Below are 17,962 nucleotides of genomic sequence, written 5' to 3'. Positions count from 1 at the left end.
TAGTGTCACGACTTTTCTCATATTAAATATTTGATTGAACACTTATTTCATTAAATGGCAATTGCATCAACGAATTTGAAAAATTTCAATAGTGAATTTAATATAAATGTGTTGAGATAACCGATTGAAATTTAAACACTATTTTTAATAAAACATGCCAATAAAAACCGATTAAATATTTGATACTTCCTGATAGAAAGTTACTTCTAACACGAACGAAGTCTTATTTTCATATTTCACGTGAACTGTGAAATTAATGCTGACAGATAAAGTTTTATTTTATATATAATAGATGTTGTTTTAATATTTCTGTGACATCTATCTATCTATATGTATCTTTAATATATATATATGAATATATTATGTATATTTTATTTTAAAAATTGGAAAAATTATTGAGTTATTTGAAAAATTTCAAATTTATTAGATACAAATACATCAAAACATAATCCGAGGAAAATATTTAAACAAATTTAAATTTGTTACCAATGTTTTTTTAAATTATAATTGAATATAAAATAAAATAATACATGTTATATGAATCTCGATATAAGATATTTGCAATAAATTAAATTTGCAATAAATAATTTTAATTTTTATTTATTTTTATTATATTTGAATAAAAATTACAATTTTTAAAATACTTTTTATTTATCCTCGTTAATTGTAAATAGTGATTTCCTGCATATTTAATTTTAAATCTAACGTTACATAATTTTAAATACTAAGACAATTATCATATGCATTTTCATTATCTAATGTATTTTATGAAATTCGTTCAGAAATTTCTCGGTAGAGGGCATATTCCATCAAGTTCAACAATTTCCTAATATTTCTAATGTTAAAAAAATATATATATATGTATTTTTGAAATATATGTACATAATTATTAAATAAAATGCTAATATATTATAAATATTTATAAATATTTTATAGTTTTTAAATTTATAAAATACTAAAATTTTCATCTTATAAAAACATTTATTTTACTTCCAATTACAAAAAATGACCAATAATTGTATATACAATTTATATAATTATATAATTAAAATTAAAATATATATACGATATAATAATTTTTTTCTATTTTAAGTTGAAATATACTTATTTCTAGGGAAAATTAAGGCAATATCCCATGATTCAAATTATTTATAATTTTTTGAATAAATAAAATAAATGGATTTAATATGGATAATTAAAAATATTCTTTATAAGATGTATTATATATGAATCAAATATTAATAAATTAATAATGAAATTTAAATTTTTTAGAAAAATATCATTTATTGTGATGTCGCTACGCGCAATCGTACGTTAATCATGTATTTTAAATGTCGTTTAAGATGTGATTTTTATCAAATTTTATAATAAAATCGATAATATGTTGTGAAAAAAAAATTTGATTATTTTCCTACTATTTTTTTATTCAATAAATCAATTATTTTTTATTAGATATTTGATTTAATTTAAGAAATGAAGCATTTGTTATATTTACTCTGCAAGTGATAATTTTGTACATAAATAAAAATTTATATTTATATAATTATTTATTAAATAATGAATTGTATAAAACAAAAACTATAATATATATAATTGTATTATTTGTAAATGTGATATTAATAACGTTGATTAATTATATTATATTAAAACAAGATAAAATAATATATATAAGATATAAAATAATATATTAAATTTTGAAAATTATAAATGAAAATTATACAAAAAAATTATAAGAAAAATTCCACTTATAAAGATTGAAATTGTATGAATTTTGTTATTGAATTTTTTAAATACATTGTTCAAGTAATATAAAAATAACAAAATGCAATCTTTCAATAAAATACCATCCTTTGGGGATGATACTTTATCTGCCTGTATTCAAGTTGAAAGTAAAAATATGAATATTATTGATGATCATAATAATGTAGATAATTTTAAACATAATATATATTTTTCTATGGTTGAAAATGATGTTGATAAAGTTACTCAATTGAAAGAAGGATTATGTAATTTTACTAATAAAAAACTTAATTTAAATCCAAGTAATTCAAAATGTAAAGAAACAAATAAATCCAAAACAAAAAAAATTATGTCATTTAAAAAGAATGATAATTTATTTAAAATTGACAAAGAAAATGTTAATACGAATGATAATTATACAAGAAACAATATTTCTTCAAATACAAATTCATTATCAAATAATAAATCTGAATTGTTAACTTTGCATGTAAATAATTTAAACAAAAATAATGTTGCATATATGACAACAAATGATATGACTAATGTAAACTTATCTAACAGCAATAGTTCTATAAATAATACAGAAAAAACATCAGAAATTAATCCTTTCATCTCTATTATTCCTACTCAAGATCGATGCAAATTATCTTCTTGGGGATTACCATTAAATATTCTTCAGGTAAAATAAACAATTAAATAATTTATAATCTTATTTATAATAAATTTGTATAAATGTTATAAATGTTATAAAGTTAACTTATTTTATTATTTTCTTTTGATTTATTAAGTTATTTTCTTTTGATTAATTAACTTATTACATTAATAATTATTTATTACAGAAATATGAAGCAAAAGGAGTAACTACTATGTTTGCTTGGCAAGTAGAATGTTTATCAAATCAGAAAGTCATTGAAAAAAATTGTAATCTTGTATATTCTGCACCAACATCAGCTGGAAAGACATTAATAGCTGAAATTCTCATGATAAAAACGGTATTAGAAAGACAAAAAAAAGTAATTTTTATCTTGCCATTTGTCTCCGTTGTTAGAGAAAAAATGTATTATTTTCAAGTAAGATTTAATTATATAAGTACATGATATAAAAATATAATATATAGTAATTTTGCAATTATAATTTTTTAGGATTTATTATCTGATAGTGGTGTTCGAGTAGAAGGATTTATGGGTGGTATTGCACCCTCAGGAGGATTTGCAACAACTCATATTGCAATAGCAACTATTGAAAAAGCAAACTCATTAATAAATCATTTAATGGAAGAAAAGGAATTAATTAATTTAGGTGCTGTAATTGTAGATGAATTACATCTTGTTGGTGATCCAAATCGTGGATATCTTCTTGAATTACTTTTAACTAAATTGAGATATATGACTTCTAGGTAACAAAATTTATTTTCATTTGGTATAAAAAATATAATAGATTGTTAAAAATAAATTCAAAAAAATTTTCCTTCAGGGATGAAAATATTAATATACAATTAATTGGTATGTCTGCTACACTTCCAAATTTATCTCTTTTAGCTAAATGGTTGGATGCAGAGTTATATAAAACAGAATTCAGACCAATACCTTTAAATGAACAATGCAAAGTATTTTATAAATTATATTTTAAACATGTAATATATATTTGTAATTTAAAACTAATACAAGTTTTCATATATTTTCAGATAGGCAGAAATATATATGATAATAAATTATGTCTTATAAGGAGCTTAACACCAATGCCAGAATTAACTATGGATTCTGATGATATTCTTCATCTATGTATTGAAACAATATCTGATGGACATAGTGTATTAATTTTTTGTTCTACAAAAAATTGGTGTGAAAAACTAGCTGAACAAATTGCTATTGCATTTTGTAAATTGGGTTTGTTTAATGATTTGTATTTTCTGATTTTTTAATTTTCTTTATATTTATATGTATATATTAAATGATATTAAATTTTTTTTTAGGCAGAGAAAATACACAATTAGGTAAAATTTTAAGAGATCAATTAGATTCTGAATTAATTTCTGAAACATTGGAGCAATTAAAACGTAGTCCTACTGGTTTAGATAATGTATTAAAAAATACAGTCTCATTTGGAATAGCTTTTCATCATGCTGGTCTTACAATGGATGAACGTGATATTATAGAAGGATCTTTCAGGTTTACCTTACATTTTTTATGGATATTTTTGTTATATATATATTAAGTTAAAAAAGTTTCAACTATAAATATTAACTTATTTTAGATCCGGATCTCTAAGAGTGCTTATTGCTACATCAACTTTAAGTAGTGGAGTAAATTTACCTGCTAGAAGAGTAATTATCAGATCTCCAAAGTTTGCTGGCAAACTATTAGATAGTCTTACCTATCATCAAATGATAGGACGAGCAGGTAGAATGGGGAAAGATACAGCAGGTAAGAAGAAAAGAAAATAGTGGAATTAGATAAACTAATTCTCAAATAAAAAGTTAATGAAAAGAAACATAAAAACAAATTATTTTCATAGGTGAAAGTATACTTATTTGTAAACCAAATGAACAAAAATCAGCTGAAGCATTAATATCAGCTTCTTTAGAACCAATTGAATCTTGCCTTGAGGATTCAGCTCCTTTAATTCGAGCACTTTTAGAAGCTGTAGCTAGTGAGGTCGTTTATACTCCATCAGATCTTGAATTGTATATTAATTGTACATTAGTAAATTTGAGCAATGAATATGACTCAAAAGATCTTTGGAACAAAGCAATTAAATTTTTAGTAGACAATGAATTTTTACTGTAAGCATTACAAAAATTTTATATTAGTATTTTTGATACTTCTTTGTTTCTTATATAATATATATTATGTAGTTTACAAAAAACTGAAGAAGGACATAATAGATGGGTGGCTACAGCTTTTGGAAAAGCTTGCTTAGCAGCTTCTATTGCACCTAGAGAGGGTTTACTTTTACTTGAAGAACTTCAAAAAGCAAGACGATGTTTTGTCTTGGATACAGAATTGCATGTAATATATCTTGTAACACCACTCACTTCTGGAAACCAAATTGGATCTATTGATTGGATGACATTTTTGGAATTGTGGAAAATGTTATCAGAAAGTGAACGTAGAGTCGGACAACTTGTTGGTGTAGAGGAACGATTTTTAACATCAGCTGTTAGGGGTATCGTGCGACAGGGAAAATTGGTGAATTGATTTTATATTTAAATATTAAATATTGATTTTCGTAATTAAAAATTTAATAACTATATTAATTAACATAAATTCCTATTTTTAGCTTAGTATACATAAAAGATTTTATACTGCATTAGCTTTACACGATTTAGTTCGTGAAATCCCGCTTAATTCAGTTTGTAAAAAGTATGGCTGTTGCCGTGGCGTTCTTCAAACTTTACAACAATCTGCTTCTACATTTGCTGGTAATATTTTTTTATTTCTTATAAAAAAATATTTTATTCAATAATATTTTTGTATGTTAAAATCTTATTTAGGAATGATTACACAATTTTGTAAGCAATTGGGTTGGGACTGTATGGAATTATTAGTTTCGCAATTTCAAACACGATTACAATTTGGTGTTTGTAGAGAATTATTAGATTTATTAAGACTTCCAATGTTAAATGGATTACGTGCTAGAAGTCTTTATAAGCATGGAATAACATCTGTAGCAGATTTAGCTATTGCTAATGAACTGGATGTTGAACGAGCACTTTATAAAGCACTTCCTTTTGAAAGGTGCATAATTAAAATATTTCATTGATGCGCAATAACAAAATAAATTTCAATAAGAACAATGTTAAAATTATATTTTAGTGAGAAAGAACATGATGGTGAACATGAATCAGAAGCAATAAAACGAAATAAAATGAGAACAGTATTTGTTACTGGAAAAGATGGTTTAACACCTCATGAAGCTGCAATCATGTTGGTTCAAGAAGCTAGAATATTGGTACAGGTAGATAATAGTTAATAATGTTAAATATAATAATAAAATTAAATATTTTTGAATGATTTTAAAATTGAACAATTTTATATTTTAATTATAGAATGAATTGAAATTGCAAGATATGTCATGGAAGCAAAATGAACGATCTATTGTTACAAACGAATCTAATACTGAAGTGAACTTATGCATACAACAAGATATGCTAAAAGATATTGATGTACAAATAAATATTGAAAGTATGTCGAATAATCTTCAAAATAAAACTAATTTAAGTGAAAAAATTCAAGATGAATATGAAAAAAATACATCTTCAATTAATCAAACTGTGAACAAAAGTGTGACTTCTATTAATAATGAAAATATTACATTAAATCATAAATATAATAAAAATGAAAAATCCAAAATAGATATGAATGTCACAGAAAATATTGAAAATTCTAAATGTATCTTAGAAAATAATACAGAACAAAAAAGAAAATATGATAATGTAAAAGTTATTGATCAATTATCGCAAATAGATATTCCAGAATTTTTTGAATCTCCAATTGAAAAATTATCAACTGATTTTTTAAAAAATAATAGTTCTAAAATAATTCTCGGTTGTTTAGAGAGAAAAAATAGTGAATCATTAATTGCTTTCAGTAGTAAAAAAAGAAATCATACAAAAAGTTCTTCTATTAAATATTCAATTAATGATGATCAGAATAATCAAAATACTATATCAATCAAGAAAATAAGAATTTCAGATGAAAAAAGTGATAAATTAGTTTGTAAAAATGGAACAACACGTTTATCTATTGAAAATGATATAAAAGCAGAGATTTCGAGAAGTCCTAGTTTATTTGATGATAGTTTAAATCTTGATACACAAATTTGCAATGCTCTTGAACAAAATATTATTGATTCTCTACATTTCTCAGAGTTTGAAGATACTAAATTATCTGAACAGAAAATAATAGAGAATAAAGCTATTACTTATGATGTTAACAATGAAATAAATCTAGAAAATGATGTAAAAAATAAAAATATAAATCAAAATTCTTTAAATTCTTTAAATTCCATAAATTCACAAATAAAACATAACATGATTTCATGGAAAGATGATTCTTGGAATGAATCAAAAAAAATAATAGAGAAATTACATGAAATCAAAGATAAAAATAACGAAGATGTATTAAATAAATGTAGTATCAGAAATGTAAAAAATACAAATATACAACATATCATAGGATCTACTGGAATGACACCTGAAATGAAAAAGAAATCTGACAAAACTATGAATATACCTGATCTAAAAAAAGTATCACAAAAATCCAAATTCAAGAATGAATCAATTGCAAGATCACCTTTAGCAAGTATTGTTTTTAATAAAAATCACGCATCATCATCAAATAAATCAGATTCAGATGATATTATTATTCCTTCTCAAAATACAAATTCACCTACTACAAGTAATAAAATACGTACTAAATTAGATTCTGAAAGAAAACGAAAAATATATACTCAAAAAATTTCCGATCAGATATCTGATGACAAAAATAATGCAATTACTGTGTCAAATAAAACTGAAATTAAAGAATATAAAATCAAACCGAAATTAAAAGAAATTCTTGCACAAAATATTTTATCTAGTAAAAATTATAGTATTGATAGCATAATTTCGAATTCAGATGAAGACACACCTATAAAATCATCAAAAATTTTAAAAAAACCTAAAATTAGTTTAAAAAAAACTCAAAATAATTCTAAGATATCTATACAAGCGAATGAACTTGTAGATATTTCAAATGAAATGATTAATTGGAATACATTAAATATTATAAAAATTGGAAGTGATAGAGGCACATTTAATTTATTTAAACGTGAAGTAATGCAAAAACGATATATTGCTTTGGCATTAAATTGTGAATTATATAATGATGAAACTAACAATATAGGTGCCAAGATCATTGGTTCTTCTAGTGAAGGTAAAAAAAAATCTAAAAAGGTGGAAAATTATACACATGGAGATAAAAAACTGTATGGTGCAGCTATTGCTTGGGAAAGCAATATTGCATATTACATTTCTTTCTCCAATGAACAAGGTATTTAAAATTATATTAATTTTTTGTTGTTTTTTGCTAATTTTAAAAAAAATAAATTTTCAGATTTAAAAATCTCAGGCAAAGAGCAAATGAAATTATTCAAAGAATTGCTTGCTAATACAATTTTATATGTAAAATGTTTTGCAACTAAAGAAACATTTAAAACTTTATATGAATGTTGTGGTATTATTGCAAGCTGCAAATTTTTAGATCCAAAAGTAGCAAATTGGTTATATGATGGTAACATTTATGAAAAAACTTTTAATGACATGGTATATATACATATACATACATATATATATACTTTTATTGTTATTGAAATTATTTATTATATTACGAATATATTAAATTATAATTAATTACACATTTAAATTATTGCATAAATAGGTAAAAGAATATTTTCCACAAGGATGCTTCATAATTAAAAAAATGGGTACATGTTATGATACAGGACCTGGATTATGCATTAAAAGTGCAATACCAGGAGAACTTAGAGCATGTGCAGAAGCTGTACTTTCATGGCACATGGCTGATAAACTTATAGATAAATTAGAACAATTAAGTCCAACATTATTATATACATTTAAAGGTAATAAATATTACAAATATATATAATACATATATAATATTCATTTATTATTTTTTTTTATATTTTGAAAGAAATTTAAATATATTTTTAGATATCGAAATGAAAATCATTATTTTATTAGCTTATATGGAATTAACTGGCTTAGGTGTATGTTTAAAATCATTACAAGATTTATCTTCTGTTATTCGCGAAGAAATGATATCATTAGAAGAACGAGCGTATGCATTATGTGGAAAAAAATTTAATTTTTCTTCATCTAAAGAAGTTGGAGAGGTTTGTAAATATAATGATGAAATTAATTATCAATAAAATTGTTTAAAAACTTAATTGTTAAATTTCTATCATTTAGATTTTAGGTTTATATAAAGGAAAGAAAATTAGTGTTAATAAAGCAGTGCTAGGACAATCTGATCATCCAATATCTAATCTTGTTATGTCATGGCGTAAATTAAATGTAACTAAATCTAAAGTATGTATAAATTAAAAAAGAAGTTTTTTTTTTAATTTATATCTCTTAAATGATTTTTTTCATTTGATAAAATTAAATTTTTAGATTATTTATCCTTTATTAAATCTGGCTCAACATAGTTCTCGTATTCATGGTAATTGTGTTACATCCACATTAACGGGTAGAATATCAATGCATGAACCAAACTTACAAAATGTACCAAGAGATTTTAATTCTAAAGACAATAGCTTTACAATAAGCGTTCGAATGGCATTTATACCAACAGTAGGCAATATTATATTGTCAGCGGATTATTGTCAACTTGAATTAAGAATATTAGCCCACTTTTCAAAAGATACAATATTATGCAATATTATGCGAAAACCAGGTGATATTTTTAAGAATATTGCAGCAAAATGGAATCACGTATCCGAAAATGAGGTATATAAATTAGAAAATGATATATTTATTATATAATTGTAATATAATTGTAATACATTTCATAATTAATATTAATCAATTAATAGGTTGATGATAAAATGCGACGACATACAAAACAATTATGCTATGGAATGATTTATGGTATGGGAGTAAAAACACTTGCTGAAAATTTATCAGTAGACGAAGTTAAAGCCAAAGAATTTTTGGAATCTTTTATGAATGCATATCCAGGTATATCTAAGTGGTTGAATAATGTATTGGAAGAAGCACGTATAAATGGTTATATAACAACTATTTTGGAAAGACGTAGAATGTTTCCTGGATTAACTAGTATAAATCCAATGGAAAAATGTAATTTTTTATTAATATAATTTAATTTTTAAAATAAAATTTTTAGTTAATTATGAATAAACCATTATGATTATTTTTATTTTATAGCACAAGCGGAACGTCAAGCAGTAAATACCAAAGTTCAAGGTTCTGCAGCTGATATTGTTAAAAAAGCAATGATTGATATTGAAAAAAGAATGCGATTTGAATTCTCAACTTCTTTACCTATTATGCCTGCCAATTCTAGTCGCAAATTAAGAAGTAATAGTAAAGAAACACAACATAAAGGTGGTTATTTAGTATTACAGCTTCATGATGAACTTTTATATGAAGTAAGTATTTAATTTAAAGAATTATATTTTCATAGAAATAATAAAAAAATTTTTTTTTACTTTTTTGCTTTAGGTAAATATATACGATCTACGACAAGTTGCAACAATAGTAAAAGAATCAATGGAGCAAGTATGTCAACTTACAGTACCATTACCTGTAAAATTAAAAGTTGGACCAACATGGGGAAATCTTTCCGAATATATTATTTCTTGATTTTTTGAATATTTCTATAAAAAATTTACGTTTAATTTTTCTTTTATATTTGCATTTTTTATGCGTGAATGTAATCAATCACATTTTAAATTTTTACTATTTTTAATATAAAATGATTTTTAATCTGTATGATGTGCTTTGGTACATATTAGTAATAGGATGAATTGTACATATTTATATTATTTTTTTATCATATTTTTATAACATGATGAATTATGTATTTAAATGATATTTATTTAATGATATTTAATGATTGTATATCTGAAGAGATCAAGCAGAAATTATCTTACATACAAGATTTAAATATAAAAAAATGCTTATAATAATAAAATATTTACTGAATATACTTTTTCAAACAATTTCTATTATTTTGATAATATAAAAAATATTAATCTGTATAGTACAAAGTTTAAGGATATTATATAAAAAAATATCTAAATAGTAATTTAATTTTTATACTTTTACTTATTAATATTATTATTATTATAAAAATGAACAAATGTTTGTATTATACAATACCATTGAATTGTACAATAAATAAAAGTCTTTGTTTTTCAACATTTTCTAATAATATACTTATTAATAATTTTATAAGTATTATATTTAATATGTAATTTATAAAGAAATATTTTTTAAATTGTATCACAGGGAGGTGCAAGTGATTGATGCAATTTTGTTACTGCTGTTTGTACTATTTGTTGAAAAGTTTCATCTTCTTTACTAGTTACTTCTAAATTTAATAAATCTATATGTGCTTTTTTCCCATCAACTGTTACATATAATTTTTCTCCTTTGAAAATTTTAGGAACAGAATCTTCACCAAACATTTCTTGTAGCATCTCTATCAAACATTCTTTAAAATGCATTCGATCCATTTTTGTAGGTGCAGGTAATACTTTGAGTGGTTGTTCCATCATTTCAGCTTGTAATATTGCAGTCAAAACGGAATCTGCATACATATCATTTACAGGTGTTGCGACCCATTCCATTGTAACAATTTTTCCATCAATTGTAACATCAATATTCTTAAAAACACGTAATTTTTTATCATCTACAACTTCTAAATTTCCAGCAATTTGGGTTAACAAATGTTTTAATACTAGTAATGATGCTGAAAAATATACACTTTGTCTTTGAATAACTTGACTCATACTCATATCTGTATATTTTGATAAATCACAAGGTGCAAGCATATGATAATTGAAATTTCTTTTAACTAGAACTCCAGATAATGTTTGCCCTGGTTTAGGTGTTTCCATTGCTAATGTGCCCATTACTTTGGCAGTTTTTTCTCCTCTGAAATATAATTCTACAGCAACAGTATTTCTAGGATTATGTATCTCCATTGTTGTATTTGGATCATCTTCATATTCTCTTTGTAATGCTGCTTTTAATCTACCCATTTCATTTTGTTCTCCATGTACAAGCACAACATGTGGTGGTTTTAAACTACGTATAAATTCTGAAGTTTGTTGATAATCTGTATGTGCTGAAAATGATATATAGTCAACAGACATTTTTAATGGTAACTTTTGTCCAGACATAGTTGTAATTTCTTCGGGTTCTGACAAAATAGTTTTTGCCAATGTTCCTTCCACACAATAACCAGCAATTATAACTCCATTCTTTGCATCTGTACACCAAGATTCAAATAATTCTCTTGATAATCCACTTTGCATCATACCAGGAGAAGCCATTACTACACATGGTCCAATATCTTCAAAATGATCAATTCCTTTTAAATTTGAAATATGTTTGAATACAAAAGGATTGTTGATAGCTATTTGCCTTCTAATTTTATCATTCATTGCATTTACATAAGTTTGATAAACAGCCATACACTTTTTTGCTAAAGAAGAGGCATAATATATAGGAATTTCATGAAGTTCAGGATGTTGACTCCAATATTCATCTAAAATAAGAAGAAGTTCTTGTGCTCTACCTAATGCAAATACTGGTATCAAACATCTTCCACCTCTATTAACAATTTCATGAACTAAATTTGTAAATCTTCCTTCACGATCTTCTCTTTTTTCATGTATATGTGTACCATAAGTAGACTCAGTAATTAAAACATCTGGATGAATATTTGGAATTTCAGCTGCCATTAAATGCCTATCTTCTTGTCGACTAAAATCTCCAGTATATAAAATTTTAACACCTGCTATTTCTATCATGAACATAGCAGCACCTAATACATGGCCAGCATTATAGGCCCAAAATTTTATTCCAAATACATCTTTTTCTTCATGAAAATTTATAGTTTCTATTTTATCCATACTAGTTTCTAAATCGGATTCAGTATATAACATTTGTTCTGTTGCAATGTTGCTTACTTTAATATAATCAGACAAGAGCCAACGATAAATAGCTTTAGTAGCATGAGTCATAAAACATCGTCCTTTAAAACTAGTTTTTTGTAGAAACCATGGTAAAGCTCCACAATGATCCAAATGAAAATGTGAAATTAATAATAAATCAATTTCATCTGCTTCTACTAAATCCACAAATGGTAATGCATCCATACCAGATAAACCAGGATGAATACCACAATCTAACATAATTTTTTTGCCTTTGAATTCTAACATGATACATGATCTTCCTACTTCTTGACCAGCTCCAAGTGGTCTAATTGATAATAAGTCACTTTCTTCAGCTGGCACTTGTGTTTCTGGTTTTCTTTTAGCAGACATATTTTATGAATTTATAATTATCTTATATACACAATAACACAAAAAAAATATTTTCACAATCTCATGTTTCTTATTTATAAATTACATTCCTATAGACAAATTAACACAATTGTGTTATATAAAACGATACACATTTTTTCTTGAGTTAATAAATATTGTATATAAAAACATATTTTATCGTCGTATAATGAAGAAAAAGTGAATCTTCAATGATTGTGTCCGACTAGTATATAATACGGTACAGGTTAGAAAATTGTAATACTGAATTGGCGGTCGAAAATTATGAAAGAAATTTTCAATGAAATTAGTTGAATTAATTTTCTTTTTCGTCAATCGCGTTTCATAAAAAAGAAGTCAACTTAATATTTAAATTAGTTTGTGATCTCTAAAGCATAATTTATGTCGTTGAATACGTATAAAGCAAATCAATGTACACTTTTAATCGCTGCAATATGCTATACAAGGAACCGTAAGTACAAAATTTAATATAAACATATTTTTATGCAAATTTGCATATTTTATTAACAAAAATATTTGTTTATGACAAACATAAACTTATATGCTTTTAAAAACTAAAAAATAAAATTGTATTTTTTATTTTAAAAGTATACGAATTTTATTATTAATTTTAAGATATATTAGATAAAATTATTTATAAATTTTAATAGAAAAATAATCAAAAATTATTTAATAATAGTGTAATATAAAAATATTTATATACAAATTAAATGTATATAATATATAATGAAATTTTTGTTTAAAATATTTAAAATATTATGAAAAATATTATCTTAAAATATTATCTTAGAATTATTGTTACAAATTATATAATTATACGAAGTAGAATTCTATATAAATATGAAATATCTTTATACTTTAAAGAAATTTAGTTTCCATTTTTTTACATTTATATTTTCATATAACTATGTATATGTAAATATATATTTAAATTTTGCAGAAATCTTGAACAGAAATTTTAATTTTAAAGATATTATATTTATTTAAAATAAGTTTAAGATTAATCTTAAAAAAAATCTTAAGTAATTTAAATTGTAAAATTGAAAGAAATTGAAAAAAATAAGATATATATAGATATAAAAAAATTCCTACCTTAATCGCCAACTCCAATCGCCAATTTCATTTTTCTACAATAGAAATGCATTGTATTTGCATTATATATAATTTATAATAAAAAAAAAACATTTTTTATACTATATGCACACTTATTTTAATTACAAAAATTATTTGAACACTTTATTTTTTTATTCAAGAAAAATTACACGCACTATTCAAATTTCAACTAATATTGTATTCTAAATGCTTCTGATAGATGGCAGCTCTATGAGAATTTTTCAATTCTAATAAAGTGCGCGAAAATAAATATAAGAATATTTTACATTATATTAGTTTATTCATTTTATTATATTTACTACATTAAATTATATTATATTATGCCTATATCTATTACATATATATATATAACGTAGTAATTTATTTTTAATTCCATAAACATATATTATAAAAAATATAGAATTATAAAAATTTATTATAATTAATTTATAATTAAGAACGGATTGATTGCTAATATATCGATAATAAATATTTATATTAATTTATAATAATATCTAATTATCATTTTTAAAAAATAAAATACGATAAAATTTAAATAAGAAGTAAAAAAATAAGAAAAAATTAAATTAAATTATTTGATATATAATTAATATTTTTAATTATAAAATAGACCAATATTAAATATTATATAAATATATATTTTAATATATGATACTTATGAGATTTTAATTTCATTATTTTTAATAATAAATAATAATGTACTTGTATATATATATATATTTTCAGACACATCATTTAAAAATCATATATACATTACAAAAAAATGTAAATGTATTTTCAATATAATAACAAAATAAATAATTTTCATTATAATATTTATTTTTATAAAAGCATTATAATCAGAAATAATTCTAACAAAATTACATTTCGTAATTATTATTTACATTTTTTTTTTATAATGCGAAATTTATTATTTAATGATATGATTAAATAAATAAAAATTTATTTACAATTTCAAAATTTGTATTACAAAATATTTAAATTTATCTATGTTATATATTGCTTTTTTGATAAATCCAATTATTTTAATAACAAACAAAATCTATTATTTTATAAATTTTTTTATATATATTGATATTTTAAATTTAACTTATATATTATAAGATAATATAATATGTATACATCTTTTATAAAATATTTGTATAATATTTATAATTTTATATTTATAAAATTTTTCAATTTAAAAATATTTATAATGACGTTTTATCAATCAAAAAATTTTATTTGCCAATTATATACAAAATATTAATATAGAAATTAATATTTACTTCTATATTAGTTTATTTATATTTTATATTTATATTTATTTACATATTTATATTTATATTTATATTATAAGATCTTTTTGGTGGCTCAATTTTAGAGGTTAGAACAAATATAGAAAATGAATTGGTATGTAAAAATGATAAATAATCATACCGTCGTAACATCGCGTTGTCTTTATTTAATGCCAACTTAAATTGCTTATTACCTTAAGCTTTAATCAATTTTTATATATCAACTTTTATATTTGACTCGATCTCTAAAATTAGTGTTTTATGAACACATCAATACTTTATATGCATGAAAAAACTGAAATGATAAATTATAAAAATATATATATTCAATCTTATGCCGTTTGAATTATCTTATATAAAGAATTTTACGATTTAAACGATAGTTATTCTAGAAAATATATATTTTAAACATCGTTCTTTTTTTTAATATAACTTGTATAAAATTATTTTTAATAATAATTTTTTTTCTAGGTAATTTCTTTCAAATGACAAGAAAGGAATTCAGCATAGATTTGGTGCAATGTGTGAGTATTATTTTTTATCTAAATTCAATATATTTATCAGTATATTTATTTATTTATTTATATATATTTTAATTATTTACTTAAAAAGTAATAAGATATTTTTCAAATGATATTTTAGAATTTATTTTTACCTTTTATTTTGTATTTAATTTGTTAATAATAAATTGAACAAATGAAATGAATAATAACAATTTAATGATAAAATATTAACATAAAAATAAAATATATTTCCATATCAAATTTCAATCATTCACAATTTTATTAGCTATTCAGACATGGAGAACGAACACCACGTAGAACTGAATTACCGCCGAATTTTACTAATTTTGCAATGTACGAACCATGGGGACTTGCTCAGTTAACAAACGTAATATAACGATATAAATTAAACAATATAAATTATTGCAACATAATTATGCTATCAAAAAGAAAAACATAGATGAGTCACATAATTTATTTTCAGGAAGGAAAAATGACAGAATTTCGAATTGGAAGCATGTTGAGAGAACGTTATAACAGATTTTTAGGAAATCATTATTATCCTTCTGACGTATATGCTTATAGTACAGATCACGATCGAACGAAAACGTCTCTTCAATTGGTATTAGCTGGTCTTTTTCGTCCGAATCCGTTTCAAACGTGGAATCAAAATTTGCCATGGATCCCGATACCGACACACTGTATGCCATCCAGAGTTGATCATTTATTTAAACCTGATTCTTCTCCATTGTAAGTGTTGAATACAAGATATATAAAATAATAGATATAAAGTCATTTTAAAATAGAGAAGATGAAATAAATAAATAAATATATATATATATATAAAGAAATATACAAGAAATTGATTTATATATATATGTATTATGCAATCGATTTATAGATATTTAAAACTTTTAAACGAAGTGAGAAAGGAACAAAAATTTATTGAAAAACTAAAGCCCTATGAATATTTGTTCAAATATCTTAATGAAAAGACTGGTGCCAACATGAAAACATCACATGAATTGTATGAAACGTATAACCAACTTGTAGCACAGGTATAAGAAACTCAATATTTATAAGTCAAATAAATAATATAATTATCGTATTGAAATAATATCGTAGAAAGCTTCGAAACTTCCTTTGCCAGAATGGTATAGCGACGAAATTTTTATAAAACTTCAAGATGTTGTGAAAATTGAATACGAAATTCGTTCGTACACACTTCTTCAAAAACGATTGAACGGTGGCACGATTATCAAAAGATTTATTGAAAATATTATTATAAACGCAGCGCGGCGAAATCCAAGAAAAATCTACTTATATAGTGGACATGAAGTAAATATCGCTGCTATTGTCAAAGCATTGAATTTCGACGAACCTCAGTTACCACCGTATGGATGTGCAATGATATTTGAAAAATTAAGAAATAAGGATGGTAAACATTATGTCAGGGTAATTTTTTTTAATAACCTATCAATGAAAAAAATCAATTCGTTTATAACACGATAATATTTATTAATAGAAAAACAATAATATGCTTTTTAGTTCTTATACTGGGATTCAGAAAAATTAGTAACTGTTAATCTTCCGGGACAAGATGATGTTTGTCCATTTGAAAAATATTTATATATAATAAAAGATCTAATTCCTACCGAAGATGAATCCCATCACAAATGGGATTATTTAACGAAACAAGAAATACGAAGGTTATTTGACGAGATATATTTTGACATTAAATACTAAGTTAAAAATATTAATTTTATTAAAATATAATTAAAACATAAATTTTTACAATATTTAATTTATAATTAATTAATAATAACGATTACTAATTTGTAACAATTGATTTATCGAATCAGAAGATAATTTTAGGGTTAGGTTTAATTTTAAGTTATTAGCATTAATTTTGTGTTATTCAGAATCTTTTTAAAATTTTACTTTTATTTTTCTATTCTATAATATTATAAGTATTTATGTAACGATCAATTTTAGTTTAATTATCAAAAAGAGAAAAAATATTTAGACTTAGAAATAATTAAATTATTTTTAAGGATTTAAATTTTAATTTGTGTCGAAATTAATTTAAATGATGAAAATATACATCTAAAAGTATAAAAAGATTATATTTATACAAAGTATCGTGAAAGAAACAAAGTGGAATCGTAATTTTACATCCTATAGATATATTATAATGCTAAGATGCTATATTTAAAATATTTATATAATATA

At 22.9% G+C, this 17,962-nt stretch overlaps 3 protein-coding genes across 4 annotated transcripts; 2 read left to right on the top strand and 1 right to left on the bottom strand.

Moving 5' to 3' along the window:
- The first annotated feature begins 2,177 nt into the window (after positions 1–2,177).
- LOC724423 (DNA polymerase theta) lies at positions 2,178–10,449 on the top strand. 2 transcript variants are annotated; one of them, XM_006563154.3, is made up of 21 exons: positions 2,178–2,419; positions 2,580–2,810; positions 2,883–3,136; positions 3,214–3,346; positions 3,425–3,626; positions 3,713–3,908; positions 3,994–4,163; positions 4,255–4,522; positions 4,595–4,928; positions 5,020–5,161; positions 5,234–5,477; positions 5,556–5,697; positions 5,789–7,772; positions 7,836–8,044; positions 8,160–8,361; positions 8,507–8,634; positions 8,711–8,830; positions 8,915–9,250; positions 9,337–9,601; positions 9,689–9,912; positions 9,986–10,449. In XM_006563154.3, exons 1-21 carry the CDS (start codon positions 2,261–2,263, stop codon positions 10,124–10,126), a joined length of 6,084 nt encoding a protein of 2,027 aa, XP_006563217.3. In that variant the 5' UTR covers positions 2,178–2,260; the 3' UTR covers positions 10,127–10,449. The 2 variants fall into 2 exon arrangements, with proteins under 2 accessions (XP_006563217.3, XP_006563216.3); XM_006563153.3 differs by having other exon boundaries at positions 8,453–8,634.
- Positions 10,450–10,576: 127 nt separating this feature from the next.
- On the bottom strand, positions 10,577–13,253 carry LOC102653588 (cleavage and polyadenylation specificity factor 73). Its single transcript, XM_006563157.3, has one exon. It carries the CDS (start codon positions 12,817–12,819, stop codon positions 10,759–10,761), a length of 2,061 nt encoding a protein of 686 aa, XP_006563220.1. The 5' UTR covers positions 12,820–13,253; the 3' UTR covers positions 10,577–10,758.
- On the top strand, positions 12,954–17,626 carry LOC100577516 (venom acid phosphatase Acph-1). Its single transcript, XM_006563155.3, has 7 exons — positions 12,954–13,288; positions 15,699–15,751; positions 16,017–16,118; positions 16,215–16,480; positions 16,632–16,788; positions 16,856–17,185; positions 17,279–17,626. Exons 1-7 carry the CDS (start codon positions 13,219–13,221, stop codon positions 17,474–17,476), a joined length of 1,176 nt encoding a protein of 391 aa, XP_006563218.1. The 5' UTR covers positions 12,954–13,218; the 3' UTR covers positions 17,477–17,626.
- Positions 17,627–17,962: the final 336 nt, after the last annotated feature.

Source organism: Apis mellifera, linkage group LG16, assembly GCF_003254395.2.
Source record: "Apis mellifera strain DH4 linkage group LG16, Amel_HAv3.1, whole genome shotgun sequence".
Taxonomy (NCBI): Eukaryota; Metazoa; Arthropoda; class Insecta; order Hymenoptera; family Apidae; genus Apis; species Apis mellifera.
This window is presented reverse-complemented; position numbering and strand designations above follow the sequence as displayed.

Coding starts and splice junctions, on each gene's coding strand:
- LOC100577516 (XM_006563155.3), top strand. CDS start 13,219: ATGTCGTTGAATACGTATAAAGCAAATCAATGTACACTTTTAATCGCT. Junction 15,752..16,016: donor GCATAGATTTGGTGCAATGT/GTGAGTATTATT, acceptor CAATTTTATTAG/CTATTCAGACATGGAGAACG. Junction 16,789..16,855: donor ATAACCAACTTGTAGCACAG/GTATAAGAAACT, acceptor ATAATATCGTAG/AAAGCTTCGAAACTTCCTTT.
- LOC102653588 (XM_006563157.3), bottom strand. CDS start 12,819: ATGTCTGCTAAAAGAAAACCAGAAACACAAGTGCCAGCTGAAGAAAGT.
- LOC724423 (XM_006563153.3), top strand. CDS start 2,261: ATGACAACAAATGATATGACTAATGTAAACTTATCTAACAGCAATAGT. Junction 2,811..2,882: donor AAAAAATGTATTATTTTCAA/GTAAGATTTAAT, acceptor ATAATTTTTTAG/GATTTATTATCTGATAGTGG. Junction 3,137..3,213: donor TTGAGATATATGACTTCTAG/GTAACAAAATTT, acceptor ATTTTCCTTCAG/GGATGAAAATATTAATATAC.